The sequence below is a fragment of the Bufo bufo genome, chromosome 3 (genome assembly GCF_905171765.1).
Source record: "Bufo bufo chromosome 3, aBufBuf1.1, whole genome shotgun sequence".
Classification (NCBI taxonomy): domain Eukaryota; kingdom Metazoa; phylum Chordata; class Amphibia; order Anura; family Bufonidae; genus Bufo; species Bufo bufo.
In genome coordinates, this window is record NC_053391.1 from 478,802,335 (window position 1) to 478,815,979 (window position 13,645).

General features: G+C 46.5%; 1 protein-coding gene across 1 annotated transcript in view; it reads left to right on the top strand.

Annotated features, from left to right (window-relative positions):
* LOC120993858 (ileal sodium/bile acid cotransporter-like) overlaps positions 1–13,645 on the top strand; it is a 60,970-nt gene that overhangs the window by 7,566 nt on the left and 39,759 nt on the right. The window contains exon 2 of the mRNA XM_040422332.1: positions 11,907–12,025. Within this exon, the coding sequence (XP_040278266.1) occupies positions 11,907–12,025 (119 nt within the window). The remainder of the gene's footprint in view (positions 1–11,906; positions 12,026–13,645) is intronic.

Sequence of the window (13,645 nt, forward strand, 5' to 3'; positions counted from 1 at the left end):
TATATGTTCTAAAGCCTTTTGTGGCATGTATTAGTGGCAAAAGAAAAATATATTTGCCGTTCAGCGGTGCAGTTATATGTTCTAAAGCCTTTTGTGGCGTGTTTTAGTGGCAAAAGAAAAATATATTTGCCGTTCAGTGGTGCAGATAGATGTTCTAAAAGCCTTTTGTGGCGTGTATAGTGGAAAAAGAAAATATATATTTGCCATTCAGTGGTGCAGTCATATGTTCTATAGTCTTTTCTGGTGTGTATTAGTGGCGAAAGAAAAATATATTTGCCGTTCAGTGGTGCAGTTATATGTTCTAAAGCCTTTTGTGGCGTGTATAAGTGGAAAAAGAAAAATATATTCGCCGTTCAGCAATGCAGTTTATATGTTCTAAAGTCTTTTGTAGCTGTATTAGTGGCAAAAGTAAAATATATTTGCCATCAGCGGTTCAGTTATATGTTCTACAGCCTTTTGTGGTGTGTATTAGTGGCAAAATCAAAATATATTTGCCATTCAGAGGTGCAGTTCATATGTTCTATTGTCTTTCTGGTGTGTATTAGTGGCAAAGAAAAAATATACTTGCCATTCAGCAGCGCAGTTATATGTTCCAAAGCCTTTTGTGGCGTGTATTAGTGGCAAAAGAAAAATATATTTGCCGTTCAGGCGGTGCAGTTATATTTTTTAAAGTCCTTTTGTGGCATGTATGAGTGTCAAAAGAAAAATATATTTTCCGTTCAGTGGTGCAGTTAGATGTTCTAAAGCCTTTTGTGGCGTGTATAAGTGGAAAAAGAAATATATATTTGCCGTTCAGGTAGTGCAGTTAGATGTTCTAAAGCTTTTTGTGGTGTGTATAAGTGACAAAAGAAAAATATAGGTGCCGTTCAGTGGTGCAGTTATATGTTCTAAAGCCTTTTGTGGCGTGTATAAGTGGAAAAAGAAAAATATATTCGCCATTCAGCAATGCAGTTATATGTTCTAAAGTCTTTTGTAGCTGTATTAGTGGCAAAAGTAAAATATATTTGCCGTTCAGTGGTTCAGTTATATGTTCTAAAGCCTTTTGTGGTGTGTATTAGTGGCAAAATCAAAATATATTTGCCATTCAGTGGTGCAGTTATATGTTCTATAGTTTTTTCTGGTGTGTATTAGTGGCAAAAGAAAAATATATTTGCCATTCAGCAGCGCAGTTATATGTTCCAAAGCCTTTTGTGGCATGTATTAGTGGCAAAATCAAAATATATTTGCCGTTCAGCGGTGCAGTTATATGTTATAAATCCTTTTGTGGTGTGTATTAGTGGCAAAAGAAAAATATATTTGCCGTTTAGTGTGCTGTTAGATGTTCTAAAGCCTTTTGTGGCGTGTATTAGTGGCAAAAGAAAATATATTGTCGTTCAGCAGCGGTGTAGTTTATATGTTCTAAAGCCATTTGTGGCGTGTGTTAGTGGCAAAAGAAAAATATATTCGCTGTTAGCAGTGCAGTTATATGCTCTAAAGCCTTTTTGGGCATGTATTGGTGGCCAAAGCAAAATATATTTGCCGTTCATTGTTGCAGTTAGATGTTCTAAAGCCTTTGTGGCTGTATATAGTAGAAAAAGAAATATATATTTGCCATTCAGTGGTGCAGTCATATGTTCTATAGTCTTTTCTGGGTGTGTATTAGTGGCGAAAGAAAAATATATTTGCCGTCATGCTATTCAGTTATATGTTCTAAAGCCTTTGTGGTGTATTAGGTGTCAAAATCTAAATGTATTTGCATTTTGTGGTGCAGTCATATTGTTCTAAAGTCTTTTCTGTCATGTATTAGTGGCAAAAGTAAAATATATTTGTCATTCAGCAGCGCAGTTATATGTTATATAGCTTTTTGTGGCATGTATAAGTGGGGAGAAGAAAAATAATGTTTGCCGTCATGCGGTGCAGTTATATGTTCTACAAGCCTTTTGGGGAGTGTATTGGTGGCAAAGAAAAAATATATTTGATGTTCAGCGGTGTAGTTATGTTATAAATCTTTTCGTGGCGTGCATTAAGTGGAAAAATAAATATTATTTGTCGTTCAGCAGTGCAGTTATAGGTTCTAAAGCCTTTTTTGGCGTGTATTATTGGCAAAAGAAAATATATTTGCCATTTCAGCAGTGGCAGTTATATGTTCTAAAGCCTTTTGTGGCGTGTATTAGTGGCAAAAGAAAAATATATTCGCCGTTTAGCAGTGCAGTTATATGTTCTAAAGCCTTTTGGGGCGTGTATTAATGGCAAAAGCAAAATATATTGTGCCGTTCAGTTATATGTTTTAAATCCCTTTTTGTGTGTATTAGTGGGGGGGAAAGGGGCTTATTATCCGTTGTTTGGTGACAGAAAATACTGACTTTTTGGGTGTTTTTATTTCCTTTTATTTATTTGATCTAACAGTATGTCAGACAGAGAAGTGCCAGGCCCTGCACAGGGGGAGTGGTTGAGGCATAAGATAGTTCTTGCAGAGGTCGCAGCAGCAGTGCGTCACTTCGAGAGGCCTGACCTCCCAGTGTCAGCTAGCGGTCATGTCTTGACCAGCAACCTAGCTGTTCTTGAATGGTTGACTCGATCTTTGACTTCATCGCAAGTTACATCAGACACCCCTAGCCAAGTGTAAGTGAGTTCGTCAGACACAACCCTTAGCTGGCATGGCCCGGGAGCGGCCCTGTGCCCTCACCTGTCCTCAACCTGCCTCTGTACTTTTCTGTTCCCTCAGCCAGAGAAGTATTGTTGTATTGCTGTGGGCTCAGCTCCACTACACAGTGAGGACGAGCTACTAGAAGACAGTCAGCAGCTACTGGCAATCCAAGATGTGGAGGAGACATCCGCCGCTTCCTCCACTAGGTGGGCAAGTAGTGATGATGAGAGTGGCGTGGGAACTGGTGTTGCGAGTAGAGTTGAGCGGACACCTGGATGTTTGGGTTCGGCAGGTTCAAACTTGACCCCGAACCCAAACCCCATTGAAGTCAATGGGGAGCCGAACTTTTGGCCACTAAAATGGCTCTAAAATAGCCCTGGAAAGAGCTATAGGGCTGGAAAAGGCAGCAAAATGTGCTTAAGAGCATGGCAAATGCTCTGCAAACAAATGCGGATAGGGAAATGAATAAAAAAAACATAAAAGACATTAAAAAAATAAAAATTAGGAATAATGTAGGAGGAAGAGGTTGAGGAGGCAGTGAATAGGTGGATGTGGCCGTGTTAGGCTCACGTGGCGGTTTAGGTGGAAGCAGCGGCGAAGGAGGAATAGGTATCCAACACAGATGTGTGTTATTTAGCATTTTTACATAGGGGTATCCCCCAAAATATTCGGACATATAAAAATAAAAAGGAATAAGTGCACTTCAGTACAAGGATGGATGGTTGAGGCTGTTAAAACTGTCTATTCTGCACAAGGTACAGACAAGTCCTGAGGGATACAAGCCTGGTTCATTTTAATGAACGTATTTTAATGAACGTGAGCTTGTCCACGTTGGCTGTGGACAGGCGGCTGCGTCTGTCTGCAATGACGCCTCCTGCCATGCTAAATACACGTTCAGAGAGTACACTGGCTGCAGGGAAGGCCAGCACCTCCAAGGCATACAGGGCAAGCTCTGGCCATGTGGACAATTTGGAGACCCAGAAGTTGAATGGGGCAGAACCATCAGTCCGTACGTGTAGGCATGTGCACAGGTACTGTTCCACCATGTTGATCAAATGCTGCCTCCTGCTAACACGCTCCATATCAGCAGTTGGGGGCGGTTGTTGCGGCGAGGTGACAAAGCTTTTCCACATGTCGGCCATGCTAACCCTGCATTCTCAGGTGCTGGCGCTGACACAGCTGCGTTGGCGACCTCTTCCTCCTCCCCTGCCTTCGCCTTGTGCTTCCACTTGTCCCCCGGCGTCAGTCGGGAATGCTCTCAGAAGCGCGTCTACCAGCGTGCACCTGTAGTCGCGCATCTTCCGATCACGCTCCAGTGAGGGAATTAAGGACGGCACATTGTCTTTGTAACGGGGATCCAGCAGGGTGGCCACCCAGTAATCAGCACACGTTAAAATGTAGGCAACTCTGCTGTCGTTGCGCAGGCACTGCAGCATGTAGTCGCTCATGTGTGCCAGGCTGCCCAGAGGTAAGGACAAGCTGTCCTCTGTGGGAGGCGTATCGTCTGTGTCCTCCGTATCCCCCCAGCCACGCACCAGTGATGGGCCCGAGCTGCGTTGGATGCCACCCCGCTGTGAACATGCTTCATCCCCATCCTCCTCCTGATCCTCCTCCTCCTCGTCTTCCAGTAGTGGGCCCTGGCTGGCCAAAATTGTACCTGGCCTCTGCTGTTGCAAAAATCCTCTTTCTGAGCAACTTCTAAAAGACTGGCCTGAAAGTGTTAGAGATGATCCCTCTTCCTCGTCCTGGGCCACATCCTCTTCCATCATCGCCCTAAGTGTTTTCTCAAGGAGACATAGAAGTGGTATTGTAACGCTGATAACGGCGTCATCGCCACTGGCCATGTTGGTGGAGTACTCGAAACAGCGCAACAGGGCACACAGGTCTCACATGGAGGCCCAGTCATTGGTGGTGAAGTGGTGCTGTTCCGCAGTGCGACTCACCCGTGCGTGCTGCAGCTGAAACTCCACTATGGCCTGCTGCTGCTCGCACAGTCTCTCCAGCATGTGCAAGGTGGAGTTCCACCTGGTGGGCACATCGCATATGAGGCGGTGAGCGGGAAGGCCGAAGTTACGCTGTAGAACAGACAGCCGAGCGGCTGCAGGATGAGAACGCCGGAAGCGCGCATAAATGGCCCGCACTTTACGCAGCAGCTCTGACATGTAGGGGTAGTTGTGAATGAATTTCTGCACCACCAAATTCAGCACATGCGCCCGGCAAGGGATGTGCGTCAAACCGGCTAGTCCCAGAGCTGCAACGAGATTTTGCCACCACCAGGCCGGGCTGAGGCTCACTGGCAGCAACCACTCGTCGGTCTGTTGTTCTATACCCTGCCACAACTCCTGCGTGCTGTGGGGCCTGTCCCCCAAACACATCAGTTTCAGAACGGCCTGCTGACATTTACCCCTGGCTGTGCTTAAGTTTGTGGTGAAGGTCTGTCGTTGACCGGATGAGGAGGTGGTAGAAGAGGAAGAGGAAGCCGAGTAGGAAAAGGAGGTAACAGGAGGCAAAGAATGATGCCCTGCGATCCTTGGTGGAGGAAGGACATGCGCCAAGCAGCTCTCCGCCTGGGGCCCAGCCGCCACTACATTTACCCAGTGTGCAGTTAGGGAGATATAGCGTCCCTGGCTGTGCTTACTGGTCCACGTATCTGTGGTTAGGTGGACCTTGCCACAGATGGCGTTGCGCAGTGCACACTTGATTTTATCCGATACTTGGTTGTGCAGGGAGGGCACGGCACTACTGGAGAAGTAGTGGCGGCTGGAACGACGTACTGTGGGAACAAGCAGCGACATGAGCTGTTTGAAGCTGTCCATCTCCACCAGCCTGAATGACAGCATTTCAAAGGCCAATAGTTTAGAGGGTGGCTAGGTGGGAATTTACGCTTTCTTCTCAAAGGTTTTGTGAGATGGAGAGCTGAACGCTTCCGTGTGACATGGTGGAGATGCTTGGTGACGGAGGTGGTGTTGTTGGTGGCACATCCTCTATTTGCTGGGCGGCAGGTGCCAACGTTCCTCCAGAGGCGGAGGAAGAGCCGAGGCAGAGGCCTTTTAAAAAGCCCCAAGAAAGCGCCGAACAACCGAACCCGAACCTTTACGTAAATGTTCGGGTTCGGCTCTGGGTGCCTAAAAACCTAAAGTTCGGTACAGACCCGAACTTTACAGTTTCAGGTTCGCTCCACTCTAGTTGCAGTCAGGCTCCTGACCCAGAGAGGGTTGAGGAGGACATCAGTGGTGTGCAGACAGTACTCGATGATGATAATATAGCTGATCGCACTTGGGAGCCAGGTGACGAAGGTGCTTCATCATCGGAAGAAGGGGATGGCAGCTTGCCCGTGAGGCCAGCAGCAGAGCCAGCAAGTTGCTAGCGTAGCTGGGATTCAGCAGGGTGGCAGCAGTGGGAGGGTGACCAGGGTAGACCACCCTATCTCGCAAGGAGCCAACCCTGCCCGGGAAGTAGAGGTGCACGGGTTCACGGAGGGCAGCGGTGGTAGCAGTCAGTCGATAGCGTAGTGTTGCGGGTAAAATCACCTACTCTGTGTATGGATGTGTTTGTTAAGCCGCTGGAGGAGGTGAACATGGCCACATGTAGAAGCTGTGGGCAGAAGGTGAAGCGTGGCCAGGGTGCCAAGGTTGGCACCACGGCCCTGCGTCAACATATGCAGTGCCACCATAAAGTGGCCTGGGAGAACCGTGGCTCCGATGTGGTGGTCCAGCCTGCCACAGCAACCACTTCATCACCCAGTGGCTCGCAGCTGATTTTAGGCAGAGAAGGCTCCACCACCTCAGCTGAAGGGAGCTGTCTATCCATCCCATCATTTGCTGGTCCTGATGCTCCTGCTCCTAACCCTTCTACTCCTCGTCAGTCATTCGTTAGTCATTCCATCAGCAATAGATCACCGATTGCCAAGAGACAACAGTATGCGTGCACTCATCCAACAGCGCAGAAGCTTAAAGTGCTCCTGTCCAAGTTGCTGGTGCTGCAGTCCCTCCCTTTTCAAGTGGTGGTCTCTGCACCTTTCAGAGAACTGATGGCTTGTGCCAAGCCGAGGTGGAGAGTCCCAAGCCATCATTTCTTTGCCAAAAAGGCAGTACCAGCCCTGCACACACATGTAGAACAGAAGGTCGGCCAGTCCTTGAGCCTGTCGGTGTCTGCCAAAGTGCACGCCAGCGCCGACGTGTGGAGCTTTAACTACAGTCAGGGACCATTATGGCACACTGGGTGAATGTGGTTCCTGCACAGGCACACCAGCAAATTGGCCAGGTCACGCCGCTTCCGCCTCCACGTTGTCACACAGTTGGTCCTGCGACAATGTCCGCCTCTGCCTCCTCATCCTCCACCGTGTCCTCAGCCTCCACTGCAGGGACAATTCACAGTGCCCCTCCAGCATACCACATGTGCAGGGCACGGCAGTGTCACGCTGTTCTGCAACCTCATTTGCCTGGGCGAACGGAGTCACACAGGGGAGGAACTGCATTGCACTGTGTCCTTCATCAAGAAATCGAATCCTGGCTTTCTCTGTAAAAACTGAATATTGGAACCATGGTGACCGACAACGGGATGAACATGGTGTCGGCGCTGAGTCAAGGAGGGCTGAGTCATGCACCCTGCATGGCGCACGTGTTCAATCTGGTTGTCAAGCGGTTCCTGAAGTCTTTTACCCATGTGCAAGTCATCCTAAAAATGGCCAGGAAACTTTGCATGCACTTCAGCCACTCGTACACCCTCCATATGTTGGACTGACTGTACGAACAGAGAAAGGCCATAAACGATTTCTTGATGATCCAAGCGGACAGGAGCACTCCCCTGTGTAACTTCGATGTCAGCCAGTGGCAGCTCATGCATCACACCTGTCGTTTTCTCAGACCCTTTGAGGAGGCCATGTTATTTGTCAGTCGCCAGGACTACGAGATAAACAATGTCATTCAACTGCTTCATGTCCTGGAACAGATGTTTGTGAATCTGGCTGGTCAGGGGACTGGAGACGTGGCGCCTAGATCTCATAGCCACATGAGCCCTGTGGGGGCTGAACTGGAGGAGGAGGAAGACATTGGAGCACAAACAATGTCTCTGGACTCAATTCTAATGAAGTGGGATTACGCTTCCCATCTGAAGCTAATAGAGAGAACTTGGCATTCCTGGACATCAAAATATCCAGAGGTACTTCGAACGAGCTTAATACTACGATCTTTAGGAAGCCTACGTCGACGAACTCTGTACTGCACTGGGACAGTGGCCACCCCTTTTTCTCAGAAAAGGGGCATACCAAAAAGTCAATATTTGCTCCTCAAACGCAACTGCTCCAGCAAGTCAGAGTTCGTCGACCAAGCTAAAATCCTACAAAATCGGTTTCTCGATAGGGGATATCCTAATGAGGTCTTTAAACCGGCATATCGAGCCGCACTGTCAGCAAAGCAGTCCGATCTCCTGGTACCCAAAGTCAACTTTTGACGATACGTCGGGATAGATTAGGGACATCCTCCGTAAACATTGGCCCATCTTAATGATGGACCCTGAAATCAACAAGACCATCTTTAGTTACCCGCAGATCACCTTTAGGAGAGGGAGTAGCCTCAGGGATATGTTGGTACACAGCCACTACACCCCGGCCACCCAAACAGCGACATGGTTGGATCGTAAGATCAATGGCTGTTATAGGTGTAGTGGCTGTGTGGCCTGCAAGATTCTACAAAGCAGCAAAACCTTTTTTAGTTCAAACCTACAGAAATCCTTTACCATCAAGGATTTCATCAACTGCCGCACACGTGGTGTTATCTATAAGATCACATGCGTGTGTGGACTCGAATATGTCGGAAAGACCAAAAGAGAGCTGCGTAGGCGTCTCGGGGAACATCTTGGTGATATCACCAATGAACGTGATACACCAGTGGCCCGACACGTGAATGACAATCATGGTGGAGACTCAAATTGAATCAGAGCCATAGGTATTGATAAAATCCCACCACCGGTACGTGGGGGGGATTGGGACCGTCTCCTATTGCAGCGGGAAGCACGCTGGACTTTCCAACTTGATACGGTATCCCCTAGAGGCCTGAATGAACACCTTCAGTTCGGCTGCTTCTTATAACGCCATCTTAGTTGAAGTCTTTGTGCTCCCTAAAAATATAACAAAATAAATCACCTACATATCCCCTTTCTGTGCCTTATAATATGGCAGAATGGGCTATACCCTATGTAGTGCCTACTACCTGCCTTGGGCCACTTTGTTAGCCATTGTCAGGAAATTAAAATATCAAAATCGCAAGAAATATCATTGCTTAATTAATATATACCCATATCGGGGTTGTTCTGATGTGCATCTTTTCGACATGTGTCCCGTTGCCCATAGATGCACTCCTATACGGTGCCTATACATCAATATGCCTGTATACACGGATAGAATGTGTATTTACATTATGTCCGCTTAATGTCTTTGATAGGTCCACAGTGTACATCTGGCGTAAAACGCATACATCCATATGGTTTACACTGTGGAATCCTCTTCTTTTCTCTTTCCTTTTTTTCTTTTGTCACCTATGGCAGCACAAGAAAATGATCATGCCTTGTTAAGTAGCAGTGTATCCTAGGTTACTGCATAGTTAGTGAGGGAGAGGCGCCTGCGCAGCGTTCCATCTTAGCTATAACGCAGGCATAAGCATCTCCCCACACAAGCCGGACCTTGGATCCTGGTAATCATTGCACGCATGCGCCGCCTAGACGCTCTGCAGTTACTCACATGCTCATCTCGTGTCATCACATCGCGCAAAGCGCCTAGCACGCATGCGCCATGTTTGTATGGCGTGAGGCATTCATGTGAGGGCAGACGTCATCAGTGGACGACGCCATACCGGGCGACGGCTGACTTCATTATAGCGCGCGTCGTGCGAATATGCCGACGCAGTGCTTTAAAAGAAAGGCGCGCTCCTGTGAACACCAGGTAACATCCATGCCTGCGGCCTCAACCTGTGTACCGCAAGAAGAGAGGGGGCTTTTTTCATCTGTTCCTCTTCTTTTTCTTCCCCTGTATGCTGCGCACCTATCTGTGCTCTGCATCTCACCTGTGAGCCATTTCTCCTGTGACTCCTGCATTTTCTGGTGATAACACCATCTCCAGCAAACAACTTATACCTTCTGGCCCAATTTATATTTACTCCCTGATGAGAGGACTGCTTTTTTCTTTGCCTCAGAAACGTGCATGTAGGGATCTTCTCAGGGCCAAACAGGGACCGCAATTCCAGGGTTAGATTCCAGATGGGGGCCCAACTAGTGGGACACCCCGTAGTTAGTCTAAAGGGTTATTGTAGGGTCCTGAGGGTCAATCAGGGACAGTAAGAATATCGTCCTGTGATCCCTTTTACAGTGTGCTGACTCTTCAATCACCCAAGTGGACCACCCTGATCAGAGGTATCAACATCAAACGGAGGTGTCCGAAGTATCCATCATCAGTAGGGTAGGACACCTGGTTATCCAACGGTGCCGCGTGTCCATATGGTATTTTGGGTGTGACTGTGTATATCGTGTCGCTTTCACACCCATATCATTATATGTTTTCTGTTGATTTGTTGTGTGTCGTTGTGCATTTTTGTCTATGCTGTGAAACACTTGTCTGCATTATATGTTGTTTGCCATTAGTGTCTGGGGTGTCGACACATATCATTGCTGATACCCCAGCTTTTATGCGGTTTAGGTACCAGTGCATACCTGCTGTTGCTACCTACAGTGTCCCACACCCCACAAAATAGTGAGGACACAGCAGTTGCCGTTCTCTCACAGCCCCTTTCTATTTTTGGGGCAGCGGAATAACGGTAGTTGTATTCACGCACATGTGGAATTATTGTGCGGCTTAGGTACCCAGTACACAACTGTTCCTGCTACCGACAGTGTCCCATACTTGACACACAAGTGCAGCTGTTGCCGTTACCGTTTTCCCTCTGCCCTTTCTTATGCTGGGGAAAGCGGTATTGTGTATCCAGCTATTCCCACGCACATATGGTGCCGGCATTTACTAACTATTGCCGCCCCCTCTAATTGACTGGGTATTAGTGCATACCAGCACTTGTTACCTCTCGTGTCCGACACTATCTGATCAAGTGTGGACACATTTGCTGCCGTTTTCATCAAGCACCCCCTTTTGTTGATTGTGGGGCTTTGGAAACGGTATTGTGTATTTAGTTTATGTCATTTTGAGGGATATATCCCACCTATTTTATATTAAAAAGTAAAAGTTATGTATTAAACAATCCAGATCACTTATTACCGACTTCTATAGCACAAGCAATGTGCAGCGAAATGGGTGGTTTTTCTACGCAGGTGACAGGAGAGCAGGAGCAGCCAGAGGAGCTACAGGATGAGGAGAAGGAGGAGGCAGAGGAGCCAGACACACAGGCAGTATGCAGTGGCGATGGAGGCAGAGAGTCCCTCCAAGTCACTTGCACAAATGGCCCGATGCATGCTCACTTGCTTGTGTAGTTGTAAGCCGTGTATCGGGGTGGGCTCCCCAGGATACAGCGAAGTCACGAACGAGGAAAGCAACACCAACACCAGCTTGTGCAAAACAGAACTTTACTGAATAGTGGTATTAAACAGGATATCACATACTGAGACACTGCCTTGCGTACCTATTATTACCCTAGGAAAATGGGAACAATTGTGTGTGATGCAGGATATGATCTCGTCTACGGTGTAACTCAGCAGCTTACAACATTAGCACAGAAATAATGCTCTATAATATTCTGGAGTAAAACAACTGGGTGAATTGAATTCGTGAACAATACTGTCGCGTTCAGTTGCGCAGTGTCCCTTTAAGGCAACGGATTCCTTGCAGAAAAACATGGCAAACACTGGATGGATTGCAGGGTGTTCGTAACCAAGGAAACGAGCAATGTATAATGCGATTTAAAAATGAATCCAACCAGCAAAGGTAGCAATATGGATAATAACAATACATTAGTAAGTGCCTTGTATTAACTTTCTCTACCTGATAAATACCATTTGCAGAAGCGAGACAACCCCTTTAAAACTCAAAGCTCAGTGAGACTTGAAAACAGCAAATTACAGTTATATATATATTTGATGTTATATATAAAAGAGAGCTTTTACATTCTCCATGTATCATTACTGCAGCTGACTGGGATCCCTGGCACAGGCCAATACATAGTCCCAAGTGCAAAATCAGATTTTCCCCATGTGTTTCTGCTCTGTGGTCGGGCTGTTATTATACATTTGGTTTTAATAGATGCTATGTATGCTAAATATCACAGATTATTGATTTGTTTTACAGTATAAGCATGACAACTTGTTCCACACTCCTTGCGTTGGGCATGATGCCGCTCTGCCTCTTCCTCTACACCAAAAGATGGGTTGATTCCAGTTCCATTGTTATCCCTTATGATAGTATTGGTACGTGGTTTTACACAATGTAATATCAGCTATAATTAATCATATGTATTAAGCAAGTATGCATACAAAAATGTATTTAGTTATAAGAGAATAATGACACATCTGCTAATGTTACAAAATAATGCATTGCACACAATTTCCATTGCCTTCAGTTCTGCAGATTTGTCCCTATGAAACTGGCTGACCTGTTCCATGTCCACTTGGCAGCTGAAGACATCTGTGTTCGTCCCGTGTCCATATGTGCCCGCATTGCTGGAAAAAAATTATGTTTTAATATATGCAAATGAGCTTCTAGGAGCAACGAGGCCGGACCAGGCAGTAATAATTCCTTAAAGGGGTTGTCCAGAGAGATCATTTTTTTAAATAAGAGGTAGAATTGGTTAAATAAAGAAGCATTGCCTCATTGATTCTCTGCTGCTGCCACTCCAAACTTACTGGCCCGCACTGGTCTACACTTTCTGTTCCCAGGTCAAAAAGTATGAGAAACCTGCTCAGGCACTCAGAGGCAGAGGTGGGTCACCACTATGGCCAGTAACTGGCTGAGCAGGCATCTCCTGCCATTTTCTGCGTGTAAGCTGAGACCAGGTAGCGGATACCAGAAAGGACCCAGTAAGCATCGAAACAGCATTTGGGGATCAATGAGGCGATTCTTAACCTATTCTGCCAAACAACCTCCTTAAAAAATAAGATTCCTTAACATGTCAAACTAGAGGACAGAATGAGAATATGCGGCACTTTTCCTATCCTTAGTATCAATCAGCTCCCTCTCTGCCATTCAGCATCTAGGAGGGATTTTGTAACATTCTGCCATCCTCACTTCCTCCATCTCTTGGTACTGCTGATGATCAAAAATGACCCAAGCAGGGAGAGGTGCCATGACATGCACTCAATAGCATACAGTATGTGCTCTCCATATTTCCAGAACTTTGGATGGTTGTATAAGGGTATTTTCACACTTGCTTTGCTGGATCCGGCAATCTGTATGCAAACGGAAACCATTTGTAGATGGATCTGGATGCGGATCCATCTCACAAATGCATTGCAATACCGGATCCGTCTCTCTGGTGTCATCCGGAAAATCGGATCCGGTATTTTTAATTTTTTTACATTTTTAAAGGTCTGCGCATGCGCAGAACGGAAGACCGGATCCGTCAATGCAGCAACTTTAATACATTCCAATGGCATTTCGGCAAGTGTTCAGGATTTTTGGCCGAAGAGGAAAATGCAGCATGCTGCAGTTTTTTCTCCGTCCAAATACTATAAAGGACGGAACTCAAGACATCCTGATGCATCCTGAACGGATTGCTCTCCATTCAGAATGCATTAGGACGGAACTCAATACCGGAAAACTTTGACGCAAGTATGAAAGTACCTTAGTTAATTACGACATCTGTAAGATTATCTGTTCTGATGACTCGTTAACATGGGCACCACAGTAGCTCAATATTTGTCACTGGTGCCTGCAGGACTGGGATCCTAAATTCAAAAACACGCATGGCAACATCGGCATGTAGTTTGAATGTTCTCCCCATGTTCATGTGGGTTTCTTATACTCCAGCTTACACACTGCTAGGTTTAATGGCTACCACTGAGACTGCTCCTCCTCCTCCTAGCTTGCGT